The following is a 16,790-nucleotide window of genomic DNA, read 5'->3' on the forward strand; positions in this document are numbered from 1 at the left end:
ATATGGGTTTGATAGTCAGGGGTACATTTATATACATATATATTTTTATATATTTCAACACACAGTCACACCATGTATCACATTCTTTTAATAGAGATTAGCTTGATTAGCACCCAGATGGTCATATAAGTCAGTTACACCATCGAGTATTTATTAAACAAACCAATTCTGCACACTTTGTAGTTCACTACACACCCATTAGGGCGCCATTTTGGATTGTAGCCAAATACACGGTTTCCAGACCGGATGCTGGCGCGGTTGACGTGTGCGCGCACGTACATTTTTTTTTCTTTTTTTTCTTTTCCTTTTCCGTACCGTCGTGCACGAGCGTGATGTCAGCGCGTCGTCGAGCTCGAAAAATGTTAGCGTATGTTGTCGAGTCCGGGAGCGACGAGCGGGGGGCTTCGCTGGGAAGGACATAAACTCGGGGCTTGTGTTAGGGCTGGGAACACGCACACCGTCGTGTCTGTGAGCTGTGAGCGGCTTTGGGGGCCTGAGACAAAGTTAGTCTGATTAATTTATTTACAGGAGTGATGTCGAATCCTGGGACTCGGAGGAACGGATCGAGCATCAAAATCAGACTGACAGGTAAGATGTGTGTGTGTGTGTGTGTGTGTGTGTGTGTGTGTGTGTGTGTGTGTGTGTGTGTGTGTGTGTGTGTTTTAAACGGTACAGGGTGTGTTAGTGTGTTGTAACCGGCTCGGGTTCTCCTCTTATCCGGGTATCCGGGGAGCTAAACATGTTAGCTAGGGTTAGCTAGCTGTGTCTGTGTCTCTCTCTCTCCCTCTGTGTGTATGTGTGTGCGCGCGCGCGCGCGTGTGTGTGTGTGTTACTCTGTGTTTTTTTTTAGTGTTTGAGTGTGTTTTATTCTGTGATGATAGTCTCTGGTGCTTGTGTGTGTGCGCGCGCGCGCGTGTGTGCGCGCTAGTCTATGTGCTAGTCTCTGTGTTAGTGTGTGTGTTAGTGGTGAGTTGTGTGTGTGTGTTCTCTGTGTTAGTCAGTGTGTGCATGTTAGTATGTGTGTGTTCTCTGTGTTAGTCTCTGTGTTAGTGTGTGTGTGTGTTAGTCTGGAGAGTTGTGTTTGTGTGTTCTCTGTGTTAGTCAGTGTGTGCGTGTTAGTCTATGTGCTAGTCTCTGTGTTAGTGTGTGTGTTAGTGGTGAGTTGTGTGTGTGTGTTCTCTGTGTTAGTCAGTGTGTGCATGTTAGTATGTGTGTGTTCTCTGTGTTAGTCTCTGTGTTAGTGTGTGTGTGTGTTAGTCTGGAGAGTTGTGTTTGTGTGTTCTCTGTGTTAGTCAGTGTGTGCGTGTTAGTCTCTGTGTTAGTCTCTGTGTTAGTCTTAGTGCATGTGCAAGTCTGTTGGTGTCTGTAAGTTTGTGTGTATTAGTCTAGGTTTATTGCTTGTGTGTTAGGTCTTTAGTGTGTGTTAGTCTTGTGAGTTTTGTGTGTGTGTTCTTTGTGTTAGTCAGTGTGTGCATGTTAGCTTCTGTGTGTGTGTGTGTGTGAGAGTCTGGTGAGGTGTGTGTGTGTGTGTCAGTTTTTGAGGAGCTCTTCTCAGAAGAGAAGCTGATTAATGATGGAGCAGTAGAACTACAGCAGTAAGTAATGCTGGGGTAGTTTGTGTTTTTTGCCCTATCAGGACAAAGAAAACACTGCTAGGTGTTAGGGGAAAAAAAGCTAACCCCATATGATTTGTTTACATTAGTAAATTAGTTTCATTTTGTAATCTTCTCACTTCTGTCATAGACATGTTTCTGTTTCAGACTGAGTGTGTTAACGTCCACCTCTCATACTGAACTCAACACTCTTCAGAGAACAGCCAGAGAAAGCGCTCAGGGAGACACCACGCCATGTCCTTGTCTAATTTACATATTATTAATTTATTTGTCTTGGTAATTTGCATATCACATCACGAGGAAAGACGATTTTCACTTAGAATATTATACAGTAGAATTGAATGGAGTTTATTCAGAATAGAACATGAGTAGAATCCTCCTTTTACTGGTATAAAGAATGGACTGATAGTGATTAATCATGAAGGACGGGGTTACTTGTTTTTATTACCGGCAAACATCTCCAAGAAAGAAATTATAAGATGATTGGACAGGTGGGACAGACATTGGTCTTTGGGGTACAGTGGTGATTAGTGATTGGTTGTTGGGGTGCAGTGGTGATTAGTGTTTGGTTGTTGGGGTGCAGTGGTGATTAGTGATTGGTCGTTGGGAACAGTGGTGATTAGTGATTGGTTGTTGGGGTACAGTGGTGATTAGTGATTGGTCGTTGGGGAACAGTGGTGATTAGTGATTGGTCGTTGGGAACAGTGGTGATTGGTCGTTGGGGAACAGTGGTGATTGGTCGTTGGGGTACACTGGTGATTAGTGTTTGGTTGTTGGGGTGCAGTGGTGATTAGTGTTTGGTCGTTGGGGTGCAGTGGTGATTAGTGTTTGGTCGTTGGGGTGCAGTGGTGATTAGTGTTTGGTCGTTGGGGAGCGGTGGTGATTAGTGATTGGTCGTTGGGGAGCGGTGGTGATTAGTAATTGGTCGTTGGGGTACAGTGGTGATTAGTGGTTGGTCGTTGGGGTACAGTGGTGATTAGTGATTGGTCGTTGGGGTACAGTGGTGATTAGTGATTGGTCGTTGGGGAACAGTGGTGATTAGTGATTGGTCGTTGGGGTACAGTGGTGATTAGAATCAGAAAGGTCTTTATTGCCAAGTATGTTTTCACATACGAGGAATTTTTCTAGTACAGGAGCCCCACAGTGTAAACATATAGCAATGGTAAGAAATGAACACACAAATAATAGACAGTTGTAGGTGCAAACAGTGGTGATTAGTGAATGTTGTAGTCATTTAGGATATTCGCATCACCCACACATGATCATGATCTGTTCACAACATGAAATCTGGAGGATTTCATCTCATTTCACTCATTTGAATGAGATTTCCAGAAACAATGTGAAAACACAATTAACAATAACGGTAAAGGAGATGAATCCATTTTCCAGTTCAAGACATGGGAAGTGCTTGACATCTGGGGCAGGGCTACTGATCCACACTACAGGCAAGCAGTAACAGTTAAGTTTTTTCTTCCAACACAATGCAACATCTGTATAGAAAATCATGGACATGTGTATCGGAGGCAAAAATGATCACACAGGCACTGAGTCTGGAATAAAAACAGCCGATCTGGACGGAAATACATTTAGAGTAGAACTACTGTAGAATAACAGATTACCCCAGAACCAGAGATAAAAACAAGGCTTAAGTTTTTTGATGTTTTTAAAATAATTTTTGGATCTAAAATGAGTCTGGCCTCTGTTGGCGTTCAGTGCGAGACGTCTGTTTTTCACTCTGTATATTAAATCCTACACAGAATCTTAGTGGGTGACGATAAATTTTAGATAATTATGAACAAGCACTTGGGGCGTCTCAGGAAGCAGAAATCAAGTCAAGTCACTTTTATTGTCACATCACCACAGCACATGTGCCTTGGTGAGTGAAATTCTTAGGAGCAAACTCCAGAAATTGCAGAACAGTTATACAGATAAGGATATAGATAATGAGTTGACATGTGAAAATGTGCAATTTGCTCATACGTATAGTCCGTAAAAAAATGAGTTTGATATATTTTTTCTGGAACTTTTCTAGTTCCCCAAGTTATCTAGGGAAAAACAGAAATACTTCTGAAACACTACAAATTCTTAGAAGTCCAGAGTGTCTACTTTCATACGAGCTTCATGCAGCACTTTTGTGGTGTGAGACATGACAGACATTCAATACCAAATAAATGTACAAAATTCATAATAAGCTCTAACGATTAACGTCATCATCATGAAGAATTGTCTAGTTAACGAGGTTAAAGCCGTGATAATGTTTTAAACTCCATCAAAAGTTTGCTGGATAAGTCTAGATCGTATGAAATCCGTCTCTTTTTCCCAAAGCCGGACTCGTTTTGTTTGCTCGTCCTGCATTTCTCATTAAGAAAAACGTGACGCGAGCAGCAGGTGACCGCTGTTTCGAAGGAGAATTATTTTGTTGTTCGAACACGAAGACTTGTTGCATTGTGAGCGTGTTGAGGAACAGGGACAGAGATACAGCAGTACAATGGCACTTTGTTTGACTGAAGTCCTGTGGCTGGTCTGCACACAGCTCTGGTAGTGACTCGGAGCTTAAAATGATATAAGAGTTCAAATATTTCTTGATTCTGAATCGATTGAAATTGTGTAAAAGTGTTGATGAGACAGACGAGCGGTCGGCACCAGAGCCACGAGCGTTCCTCTCGGACAGATACGCTGATGTGAGACCTTTTGTACTAATACACTATTTGAAAAATAGCGTCATGCTCATTGAGTCGTTTTTACTGCAGATTCCTTTTAATAGATAGTGTCGTTATTGTCTTTCTCTCTCCAGCCCCACCCCCACCACAGCTTTTGGTTACTACCGCGTTTATTTTTCGCTTTTGAGACCGAACACTTTTTGCGTCATCTTTGTGACGAAAATCAACAAGCTACATTCACCTAAAGGCAGCTTCACAACAACATCATCTCTGCCTAAAGTGAGAGCTGGAGAATACAACTCAGTTCAGCAGGAGATGTAGCAGTGATGCGAGTGTGGCGAATAAACGTGAGAAAGACGTTTAACTATATGCAAACAAGAAGCGGTTTGGTGACTGTTAATTGTCTCTTAAATCACATACTTGTGTAGAAATCTAGACTGTTATTGAATACTAACATTTAACATTTTCTTCTTAAAGTCAGCGTTTGAATCCTTAAAGTTTTTAGTCAAAACCGATTAAATCTGGATCTAAACCGACCGTAATGTTCTAGATTAGCAAGGATGATGTGTGAACTAACATTGAGAGCGGTTTTATTTGAGAACCAGATCACGACAACGATCCCGACGACAGCAGAAAGCTTCAAAGAGAAAGAGGGCGGTGGTTGAATGACCGAGCGGTGATTGTGTTAGCGAAAGGGGCGGGGCTACCAGGTGATGACGCTCGATGTGGAAAGGATGTCTTATATTAGGCCAGATCACCATTTATTATTTACGCATTTTAAAAATGACGTATTCTGCTAAAGATAGCAGCTTGACATCATTTGCGCCAAATCAGCCGGGAAACGGTTTAAACTCATTAACGATATGACCTTTTTAAACATTCATACACATGACATTAGGGTACACAGTGTAAGTGCATAGTGTATAGTATGTTATATGGAACACAACTATTAGTTTTGTTTCCAAATCTCTAGTTTTAGTGAAATAACCGTGTTCCTGGCTTAGAAAATACGGGATTCCCGTTTACGGGAATCGCAGCACTCCGCCGTACGTCCCGCCGAATCGCACCGCTCCGAAAAACCGGTGCACCTTCTATATCGCCTGGGCCTAGTGACGATATGGTTATTCGTGCGACATGCGCTAGCTCGGTGCTAACCAGTAAATCCAGTGGGATCAGTAGAAAATGAAAGAGTGGAGAGATTTGTGCAGAGGAGAAGCTGCTTCAGGCTGACGGGGTTCAGGGGTGAGTTTGGGGCCGTAGCCAAGACGCGGTCCTCCATTAAAACAGGAGATTTTCCCTCCAAATTTCTCTTACACACACAGACACACACACACACACACACACACACGTCACCCTCTAGTACAGTAGTCGCTCCGGATCGATGTTCCACAAAAGGAAAAAGGAGACTCGGATTCCTGGCAGAGCTTCCCCGAATTCCTCGGACCATTAGGAGGATTTTATGGTTCTGTTTCCCTGCTCTTCTTTAAGCCGGTTAAGGTTTTTCTCACAACAGCGAATCTGTTGTGTTTTTTCTTCCCGCCAGTCGTGCAGCAGACACACGAGGGTGTCTTACAGCAGAGCAGACAGTCAGACAGTCCAGAGCACTAATCTCACTTAAGGAAGAACACCTGAACGCAGTCGGATAGGATTTGCGGTCACGGCGAGGGCTTTTTTTTTTTTTGTTTCTGTGAAAAAACATGTGGCCTTGTGAGCCTGAGGCAGCTGTGAGTAATTTCATTAGAAGTAAAAGGAAATCCTGAAAAAATCCCTCTCCATTTCTGCTCCCTCCGTCTGTCTCTGTTCATTCCTGAAGTGAAGGAAGTCAGCAGTCAGCAAAGTCGTGATCAGAAGGAAAGAAAAATCAGATTTATTCTGTCTGTGTGTTTTTAAACAGTTTCAGTGATGGTGTTTTCCAGAGAGTTTTTTTTCCCTCTGCTTCTGAGATTCAGTGTTCAGGGATAAAGGATTAATGGGGCGGGTTTAGTGCTCATTGTTGTGTTAATGTACAAGAAAGTACTGGATGCAGTTATGTGACAACATAAAGCCACTTTATCTCTCTCTCTTTTTCATTCATCTCAAACTCTTACACAGATCTACAGTCATTTCCTAAACACTAAAACTTTTTCTTTCTCTTTCTTTCTTTCTTTCTTTCTTTCTTTCTTTCTTTCTTTTTCTCTCTTTTTCTTTCCCTTTTTTTGTTTGTTTGTTTTTCTTTCTCTTTTTCTTTCTTTTTCTTTCTTTCTCTCTTCCTTTCTTTCCCTTTTTTGTTTTTTTTGTTTTTCTTTCTTTCTTTCTTTCTTTTCTTTCTTTCTTTCTTTCTTTCTTTCTTTCTTTCTTTCTTTCTTTCTTTCTTTCTTTCTTTCTTTCTTTCTTTCTTTCTTTCTTTCTTTCTTTCTTTCTTTCTTTTTCTTTCTCTCTTCCTTTCTTTCCCTTTTTTGTTTGTATTTGTTTTTCTTTCTTTCTTTCTTTCTTTCTTTCTTTCTTTCTTTCTTTTTCTGTTTCATTATTTCTTTTTGCTTAATGCTGTTAAACAGCTGTGTTTACCTTAAAACCACACCAGATGATGGTGTGTGTGACGCAGACCCACGCTGACACAAACAGTGGCTTAAAACTGCATTTAAAAAAAAAAAGTTTTAAAAATAACTATTTTGTTATGTGCGTAATATTTAATGATCCTCTGGGGAGCAGGTTTGCACCAGTTTAACATAAATTCCATAAAGTTATGTCACAAACCTGTTAATTTACACACGTTTTCTCTCTCTCTCTCTCTCTCTCTCTCTCTCTCTCTCTCTCTCTCTCTCTCTCTCTCTCTCTCTCTCTCTCTCCCACACACACACACTATTTTTTTAAATTTCTTTTTAACTGTAGCTCCAAGCAAGGTCTGTCAATAAAGCAGCCGCTCGAGCCGTCTGGGATTCTATTCTCACGTGTCTTAGACCTTCGTTCCGCTCACGAGCTTCAGTAACAGACGATAACAAAGCGGCAAAAAAAAAAACCCGAATCTGCATTTGAATGCTTTCTCATGAACAGCAGAATAAATTATAGCGTCACATTAACAGTAAATGTTTCAGATATTTTGTGGCCTTCGACTGAGGTGTGACCCGTAAAAATAACAGTTCGTATTTTGTTCAGAAAAAAGGCCATTATGTCAAACACGAGGGCTAAAAAATGAATCCGGTCCTCTGACGAAGATTGGAATCGTGTTAAGAAAAAAGAAACATGATAATATTATTTTTGATCAATTATATTATCCATAGAAACGAAAGAGTTTGAGTTTGCATTTTTAAATAAATTGCATTTTGTTTCATGTTTTTGCTGTGTATATTTTCCTGGTTTCTTTTTCCAAATAATAAAAATAATAATTGTTATATTTCAGATGAAACTAAATCACTGTTGCGGTGTCTTTAGTTCACGTGTGTTGTAACGGCGTGTTTTGATGGTAAACCAAAAAAATCCTTCCCATATTCATAAACCATACGAAATAGAAAGCAAACGAACCGTGGTTTTGTTTCGTTTTTAGTTCGAAAGTTGAAGTCAGGTTCTGACTTATTTAGACTCGTTCGACTAGCCTCAGAAGTCTGAGCCTGGGCCGATGCCAAGCTACAAACTGTGAACAAACCCGTAGTCGTCTCCGTTTTCATCTTTTCTGAGCAACTAGCTTGCCTGCTAACTGTATATTTTCTGTAGTAACCGATGTATATTTTCAATGTTTTTAATATAACTAATATTATTATTATTATTATTATTATTATTATTATTATTATATTATACACGTAATGTGTCTGTATGCTGACTGATCTGAAGCAAACGCTCGTAGAAGCTTTTAATGTTTACGTTTAAGAAGCGCTTCTTCGTTTACTTCATCTTTGATTTGACTTCACGCCGTCGAACTCTGCATCATTGCCATTTCCTGAAGTTTAAAGTTTGGGAATTACAAGTAAGACCCCCGAAATAAAACCCCTTCTCAAAAGCATGATGTTCTCTGAGTAACTGAAAGCAAGGCACGTGTTTGCTATCGATCTTAGCATCTCGTATAACGTGCCTTATGACCACTGCGGGAAGAAGCGATGCCTGGTGAATCAGTGTCCACGTGCTTGATGTGTGTGTGCGCATGTTAATCATTATCATACACTCTAGGCCATCAACCTTTACCGAGGGGGTTGGAGTTACGTTTATAAACGTTTGCCAGCCACAAAGCGCCACCGAATGACCTTTGCTTTACGTGGCAGCCGGGACACGCGGCCTGCTACGGCTCTGTGAGCAGACTTTTTCCAGTTTCCTCTGTGACTTCTCATCTCCACATCACGCCATGTCTTGGCCCATGACAAGAACAGTCCATTATATTATAGCCAGTATTGTTGTTTCTTCTTTTTCCGCATCTCCTCCTCTCACGTGTAGTAGTTTTGTGTAACGGCTTCTGCGGGACGTTCCGGCGGTGTTAAATTTATTCCTCTCACACCACTCAGCAGTCTGTCTCAGCCTCAGTATGTACAGACAGTAAACACGCCAGCCACAAATAGTCGTAAATAATTTCCTAGGCTGACCTGTAAACCGGATCGCTGGAAGCCATGGCCTGTTTTATGGCGGAGATCATGAATTATGCAGAACAACGTTTGTTTTGCACATATGGGCTGGTAGAAGAACAAACACCCCTCCCACACACACACACACACACACACACACCCCTTCACCAGCTCGGTGAGGATCAAAACTGATAGCAGGACATTGATACAATTGATGTTTAATTAATAGAAGATTCTGTGAATGTCCAAGAATTTGGTCGGTCTTCGCATACTGAAGTGTTTTCTGTAAGGAGTCATCACTCCTCCACCATCACGTCTAACCTCTCTCGCTTTCTTTGCTCGTTCCTTGCTAGAGTCTATCCGGCACTCGTTCTCGCTCTCGTTCTCGTTCTTCTCACCCCACACGTGGACGCCACGGCAGCTTCCAGACGTTGTGTTCATGTTCACAGTCACTGAGGAATCTGGAGCATGTGACCCTGCTGGCATTCCCCTCTGTATGATGTTCAGGTCAGCTGGGGTTGAGCTGGGGGTGGGAGAACTATGCAGATTCGAGGCAGCGTTGACGCTGTTGACTGTCACACAGTCGCTGCTTTGAAGAAGGGGTAGCAGCCAGTGAATGAGGGCTGTGTGAGGAACTCCTTATGAAGATGATACATGCTGTTAATCCTGTAGATGTGTCTCTAAAGGCTGTGTGTTGGTGTGGGACTATAGTTGATGTTGACTACTTTATAGTTTGTAGCTGTTATTTTATACTCTAAAGTCATCGTATGATCTCAATAGACCTCAGTCTTTACTTGGACGCATCCTGTGAGCGGAAAGTTCAAGATTTCAAACACTACGGCTCGCTTAAAATCACTGCTCTGACACAGGGGTTTGTTTGTTTGTTTATTTATTTACTTATTGAAAACTTTTGCTACAGTGACAGAAGCCACAACTCACATTATCAACGTTATCTGTATTCAGACCGGAAAAAAAACGTTTCTCCTGAAGCATGCTGAGGTCCCAGACTCTGAATCAAATTTCTGGCGATAGTTACATTTGTTCCAATCATCTTAACGCAACAAAGCTTTAAACGCTGGGTTGTAGTCGATGGGTATCTCGAACCCCTCACTACTCTTCGCACCCCAGAGGTGGTGGGGTTGTTGGGGCTCGGCTGAGCCGGGCCGGTCCAATCCGGTCCGCGCTGCTTATTCCGTGAAGAACACCGAGGACAGAATCATCTCTCGAGCCCCTGACTCATCAAAATCATCCTTCCTATTTTGCTGAGTTACGTGCAGCAAATCCTCCGACACACCCGAACTGCGATTTGCCCCGGGGTCACTGTCTCCGAGTCTTTGCAGTTTTCTGACTCCTGTGGGTGACAAGTCGTTTGTCTAATGCAGTCTGACAGTGAAATATTTGAGAGTCCGTCTCTACATAACTACTTTGGTGCAACATTTTCTACAGCAGTGGCTCTATGGGAAACTTTAGAATCTTTAGTCTCTCACTTGTCGTATGTGTGAATTTGTGGCCGAAAATTGCCCAACTGTCTCAATGGACAAAATAAACCACCCCCGGGACGTCTCCAGGATATCGGGAAGCTGTTAGTTCTGATAGAACTTCGACCAAATGTGAACCGAATGTTCAGGAAATACATCTGTACTGATGTCTGTGGAATTTAAAGGCGTCCCTCGCCGATGATGCTGATATTACAGCTTACCGTAACGGTACAGGCTCGAAGAATCATTTTAGCTTTTAGAAACATACAGGCGATGAATTAAAAATGGTATTTCTGTATAATTATACCACTCTATAAACCAAACGGATTTTGGACCTAAACTGAGCAACACACACCGTGTAGAACAAAATAGTAGAGCAGTAACCCAGCCCACGTTTTCAACAACCTGAGGTTTAACGAATTTGAAGAATGGCACCAAACCAGTCAGCTACTTTGATTTATGTCAGTTCTTTCAAAGCGGAAATAATGTAAAAAAATGTCGAAAACAAATCGGGGAACAGAACAGTACTTAGACAATGTGGCAATGACTTATCGTGACAATGAACCTGTACACAAAGCACAGAGCTCCATGAAGACATGGTGTGAGAAGGTTGGAGTAGAAGAACTCGAGTGTCCTGCACTGAGCCCTGACTCTGACTCAACCCCACTGAACACTGACTGAACCCCAGACCTCCTCACTCTTACACCATCAGTGTCTGATCTCACTAATGCTCTTGTAGCTGAATGAACACAAATCCACACAGACTCGCTCCAACATCTAGTGGAAAGACGTCACAGAACAGAAGACTGGAGCGCGTTAGAACAAAGACAGAGAAGACTAAACCTGGAATGAGACGTTAAACAAACACATACGGTGCTACTGTTTATCACAGAGTGTATTAAAGAGTGTTAGCCACATAGTTCTCTGCATAATCTCTGCCTGTCCAAAGCCTGAGACAAGCCACCGAACCAGAACAAACAGTCAGCGCTTCAGATATACTGTGCTGTACCACGCCGCTGATCTGAAGTGATATCCTGTCCTGCGTACAAGCTTCTAATCTCTAAACGAGCATATCCTATCTGAGAGCGACGACAAAGAAAGTGAGAGACTCGCACACACACACACACGCTGTGTTACTGTGTTACTCTTCCCACTTGATGGGATTTGCTTTAAGGATTGTGGGTAATAGCATCTATTGTGGTATCTATCTCACTAGCACTTGGAGGTTAAATAGAGTTTGAAAAGAAACGCGGGCAGATTATTTATTAATTAATTTATTTATTTTTAGTTTCTTTCACCTGATGAAGGATTTTATGATTCAGTCTGGATTTAATCTGTGCCTCAAACAGTTAACTGTAATGACAATTACGGGAGAAAAAAAAAACAGTTCAAGGCTGAGCAGGAACCCAGCGATTATTTCAGATGGGTTTGTCGGACCGTACGGCCTTTAAACACACCAGTAAGCGAAGCTGCAAGGACACACACGGTTCAGGGATGTGACGCAAATGCTGACCATAAAACGCAACACAATACGGGTTCAGCACCGTGTCTGATAACCAACGATTTCAGTTTTGTTTTCTAAACAAGAAAGCGTGTGAGCCAAAAGGTTACGTTAAAACGTCTCCTCAAATTGAAACCGAACCGTTCGTCGTCCGCTCGAGCTTACGAGCGCGCGTGACACAGGACCTCATTAAAGCAGCTTCATGTCATATGAACTGTGATGAGTTGCTGCCCTTTTATATAAAGACTATGCTGCTCAGCTTAAATAACTAATTGTTTTTCATTACAAGCAGTAAGGACAGAAATATTAAATAGCGAGTGAATATTCCGTTCCTTCAGGATTTTGTCATAGCAGACATATGAGGCAAATTCCACGAGATTCTGAGAAGTTTGCAATTTTTTTTATAATTTAACACAGATTATCTACAGATTTGGACAAAACAAAAAAAAAACAAAAAAACAAAAGCCGATCACAAAAAAACGTGTGCTTAGGTTTTACAGTCGTGTGGATATACGTATAAAGCAGGTCTATATTTGTCTCGTTTTCACCTCAGACTGCTTACTGAATTCACCTTTCGTGTAAGGTCCAAATACGTGAGTCACAAATAACCTCCACTTCGATTTCTTAGGAAGTCTGTTTTTGCCTTTTGCTTGTCATTTCAGTCTTGTGTTACTTTATATGGAGCTTAATGGGTGTCACTACAAGCAAATATTCTGGGAAAATATACTGGAAATTTAAACAAGGCCTGTTATAGAAGGATAGTGTAGAAGCTAGCGCACCGAGACGGCCGAGTGCACACGGCTGAGACACACACACACACACACACACACGCGCGCACAAATATCATGCCTTCGTTTTATAGCCATCGTCAGCTGATGTCTGGGTCTGAAAGTTATTACTCACTCAGTAACTCCAGCCTGAAATCATAACCTCACATCATGATCACACAGCATTTCTGTAGTCACACTAAACAACCCCCTAGCAGGTGTGTGTCAGTGGATGGATGTGTGTGTCTCTAAAGCCTTCAGGGTCGATGTGGTTTTCACGAACTGCACAGACGTGTTCAGGTTAAGGCAGGACGTGATGTTTTGCGTCTTGTTGAGCCCACCAGACAGTAAGACTTGCTCATGTGGAGCCTTCAGTGTCTGAATCTGAGTGTTGTTCTCTAGCGGTCAGGGGGTCACTGCCTCCTCCAGGGTCTCTCATTAGGAAGCGCATTCCTCTGCACTGCTGTGGCTTTTCTGCATCGAGTCCTCCTCTTCTTCCTTCTTGCTCCTCTTCCCCAGAACTGGTACGCTTATCCCCGAGGCATCCTCAGCCCAGGCTATTTTAGGACGGATGTTTGGACATGTAGTAGCGATCGTTTGTCTCTTATCTGGACATCGTTGCATGCCGGGCAGGCAGATAGTTCCAAGAGCAAACACGGAGGAGTGCGTCTGCCTCCAGTCTGCGTCACGGCTGCATTAGATCGCTTTTATGGTCATGTTTCACTTGCAAAATATTTGACTACTTATGATACGTGATATGAATGGCATGATTATATGAGACACCCACAGGGAAGCCATCTGATGCTCGCAATGTGAATAAACCGTCGTTTGTTGTATATCACAGACACTCTAGTAACCATTAATAAAACGATATGTTGTGGCTCAAACTCTGGGGTTAGGGGTTTGATTTCCATGCTTCAGTGGTGTGTGTGTGAGAGTGTGTGTGTGTGAGAGTGTGTGAGAGAGAGAGAGTGTGTGTGTGTGTCTGTGTGAGTGTGTGAGAGAGTGTGTGTGAGTGTGTGAGAGAGAGAGAGAGTGTGTGTGTGTCTGTGTGAGAGAGAGAGAGAGAGAGAGAGAGAGAGTGTGTGTGTGTCTGTGTGAGTGTGTGAGAGAGAGAGAGAGAGTGTGTGTGTGTCTGTGTGAGTGTGTGAGAGAGAGAGAGTGTGTGTGTGTCTGTGTGAGTGTGTGAGAGAGAGAGTGTGTGAGTGTGAGAGAGTGTGTGTGTGTGTGTGTGTGTGTGTACTGTATTATGAGCTACAACACAACGTTTCCATCTGAAAGCATTTAACCCTTTTTTCTGCCAAGCTCTGTGATACTGCGCAGCGCTCGCAATTTTTTCTATCGAGCATTTAGACGCCTAACTTGTCAGCCATCGCGGCGGCAATCTATCAGCAATTCATGATACCGTCATCAACCGCTTAAGCAGGTTGTGAAATCCAATCGGACGTGACGAGCGCACACGGCACTCAGGATGTCCTCCTCCTTCTCCATGAGCGTGTGACTAAACGTGTCTTCAGGTCACATCCGTGTTTCCTTCTCTCTCTCCTTTCCCCTGTGTAGACATGTAGGTGTGTCTGTCTTCCTGTAGCACAGCAGAGCTGTCTGACCCTCTGTTCCTCAGCCTCTGTGTAATGACATGTCCGTTCATGCACGTGGAAATGCGCCGCATTCTTAAACCACTCAGCTTCCCAGCAGGAGCTGATCATCTGCCTCTACATGATGAGAAAGGATTCGTGTAGCGTCTGTGTAATCTTTAGCTCATCTTTAGTGAGGATTTCTGCAGTTCAAGAAGCTTCAAGAATGTAGTAGATTTTAGACTTTAGACTTTTCCCAGACAGCATTAATAATCTGAATATAAATAACGAGCAGTGTGTAGGCTCTAGTTTACCTCAGACAGGTTACGTGTCGGTCTGATTGTGTACTGCAGATTCTAGTTTATGGAATTGAAGCACCATTAATGCCCCAACTTTTATTACATGTACCACAAGTGCACATTTTGTATCTGACTTGCATCTCACAGACACACACTCTCTTTGTATATATTTTTTATTTAGTTATGTACACACACGGTCTTCACTGCAGGTTGTATCCATCTCTGAGTGTGTGTGTGAGTGTGTGTGTGAGTGTGTGTGTGAGTGTGTGTGTGAGTGTGTGTGTGAGTGTGTGTGTGAGTGTGTGTGAGTGTGTGTGTGAGTGTGTGTGTGTGTGTGTGTGAGTGTGTGTGAGTGTGAGTGTGAGTGTGTGTGTGTGTGAGTGTGTGTGAGTGTGTGTGTGAGTGTGTGTGTGAGTGTGTGTGTGAGTGTGTGTGTGAGTGTGTGTGTGTGTGTGTGTGAGTGTGTGTGTGTGAGTGTGTGTGAGTGTGTGTGTGAGTGTGTGTGTGTGAGTGTGTGTGTGTGTGTGAGTGAGTGTGTGTGTGTGTGTGTGTGTGTGAGTGTGTGTGTGTGAGTGTGTGTGTGTGAGTGTGTGTGTGTGAGTGTGTGTGTGTGTGTGTGAGTGTGTGTGTGTGTGCGCGCGAGTGTGTGTGTGTGTGTGTGTGTGTGCGCGAGCGTGTGTGTGTGTGTGTGTGTGTGTGCGCGAGCGTGTGTGTGTGTGTGTGCGCGAGCGTGTGAGTGTGTGTGTTAAACGCTCTTGATCCACAGCATTATTAGGATTAACTAGCGTTGGACGATGAGACTGAAAATATCGTATCGCAGTGTTTGAAGGCGATACACAGGAGTTGAGAAATTAAGTGCTTATTTATTAATAAATGTTTTTTTTTTTATTTATGTATTTATTTATAAATAAATGTATTTATCTGCTTTCACTTTTTTCAAATTGATTTGCTTATTTAATTTGCAATTATTTTAAAATAAATTGATTCAACGAAAGATTCTGCTTAGAATATTAATAGAAAGATAAAAATAGTTTTTAAATATTTAAAATAAAACAAATCCCAGCGATATCTCTGACGTATATCGTGCTATTGTTTATCATGATGTTGATATCATCATCATCTTGCCCAGCTCCAGTTATTACCTGTTATACTAATATATAACACCAACGCCCAAATGAATGATAGTAAGCGATCTCCTTGTACCGTGGCTATCATCCTTTGCACTTTTCGCAGCACTATCCGCACCGTTACAAATAAAAATAGTGACACCTGACGCACGAGAGCAGATTGTTTTGAAGATTCGTCCCTGACGTGACGCGTCATGGACGCGTACGGCCCGAGAGAGACGCACTGAGGAGAAACGCAGTCGCTCTGTTTAATAATAACACGCTCCGGTTTGGGTTCTGAAAGAGTGAGGAGTGAAAACTCTGTCTTTTGTTTTCTGTCACTCGTGTAGAGTTAAAGTTCACCTGAGTTAACCTCGGTTCAGTCTGATCTCCTGGAGCTGAATCATCTCTGTGAGAAACTTGTGTGCGGGTCAAACAAACTCCGCGATGTGCCGAGGAGCTTACAGGTTTTTCAGAATGACTGCAGATTTTCTGCAGATTCACCTCGAGACGTGTTGTGAATCTACTGGATTTTACTGTTCCTCTTCCATCTTCGCTTAGCAACTGCATGTCCAAGTGTATCTTTTATAGAGACCCTCACAGTGACCTCAGTCCAGATCTTTAGCTAATTTAGAGCTAAAGCTATCTTCAGATCATTTAAAGCTCAGGCTCTGCGTTCACTCGACAGGGATACGAGCAAGCGGAAAGAGCAGAAATTCTGTACAGGAGCTTTTGACACAGAGCCTCTGATATCTAATCCAGTGTAATGCAGCAGTTAAGTCTGACCCATGTCTGATCTCTCACGCCTGATAACACCATAACCTACACTTTTTCTTCTTTTGGAAACTACAGAGACTCAGAATGTGGACAGAACCACAGGCTTTCAGTCGACTCTCTGCACTCGCATGTGCATGTCTGTGCTGTTGTAGCTGTCTGGCCATGTGCTCGTCTGTCTGTCTGTGTGCTCATCTGTCTGTGTGCTTGTCTGACTGTCTGTCTGTCTGTGTGTTTGTCTGACTGTCTGTGTGCTTGTCGGTCTGTCTCTGTCTGTCTGTGTTTTTGTCTGTCTGTGTTTTTGTCTGTCTGTGTGTTTGTCTGTCTGTGTGTTTGTCTGACTGTCTGTGTGCTTGTCGGTCTGTCTCTGTCTGTCTGTCTGTGTTTTTGTCTGTCTGTGTTTTTGTCTGTCTGTGTTTTTGTCTGTCTGTGTGTTTGTCTGTCTGTGTGTTTGTCTGACTGTCTGTGTGCTTGTCGGTCTGTCTCTGTCTGTCT

The 16,790-nt window shown here is 42.7% G+C and overlaps 1 protein-coding gene across 4 annotated transcripts in view; it reads left to right on the forward strand.

Annotated features, from left to right (window-relative positions):
- The first annotated feature begins 322 nt into the window (after positions 1-322).
- Positions 323-16,790, forward strand: part of smurf1 (SMAD specific E3 ubiquitin protein ligase 1) — a 34,020-nt gene continuing 17,552 nt past the window's right edge. For all 4 annotated transcript variants that reach the window (XM_060897081.1, XM_060897079.1, XM_060897083.1 and 1 more), the window contains exon 1: positions 323-588. In XM_060897081.1, the coding sequence (XP_060753064.1) occupies positions 534-588 (55 nt within the window). In that variant the 5' untranslated portion in view covers positions 323-533. The remainder of the gene's footprint in view (positions 589-16,790) is intronic.

The sequence above is a fragment of the Tachysurus vachellii genome, chromosome 21 (genome assembly GCF_030014155.1).
Source record: "Tachysurus vachellii isolate PV-2020 chromosome 21, HZAU_Pvac_v1, whole genome shotgun sequence".
Taxonomy (NCBI): Eukaryota; Metazoa; Chordata; class Actinopteri; order Siluriformes; family Bagridae; genus Tachysurus; species Tachysurus vachellii.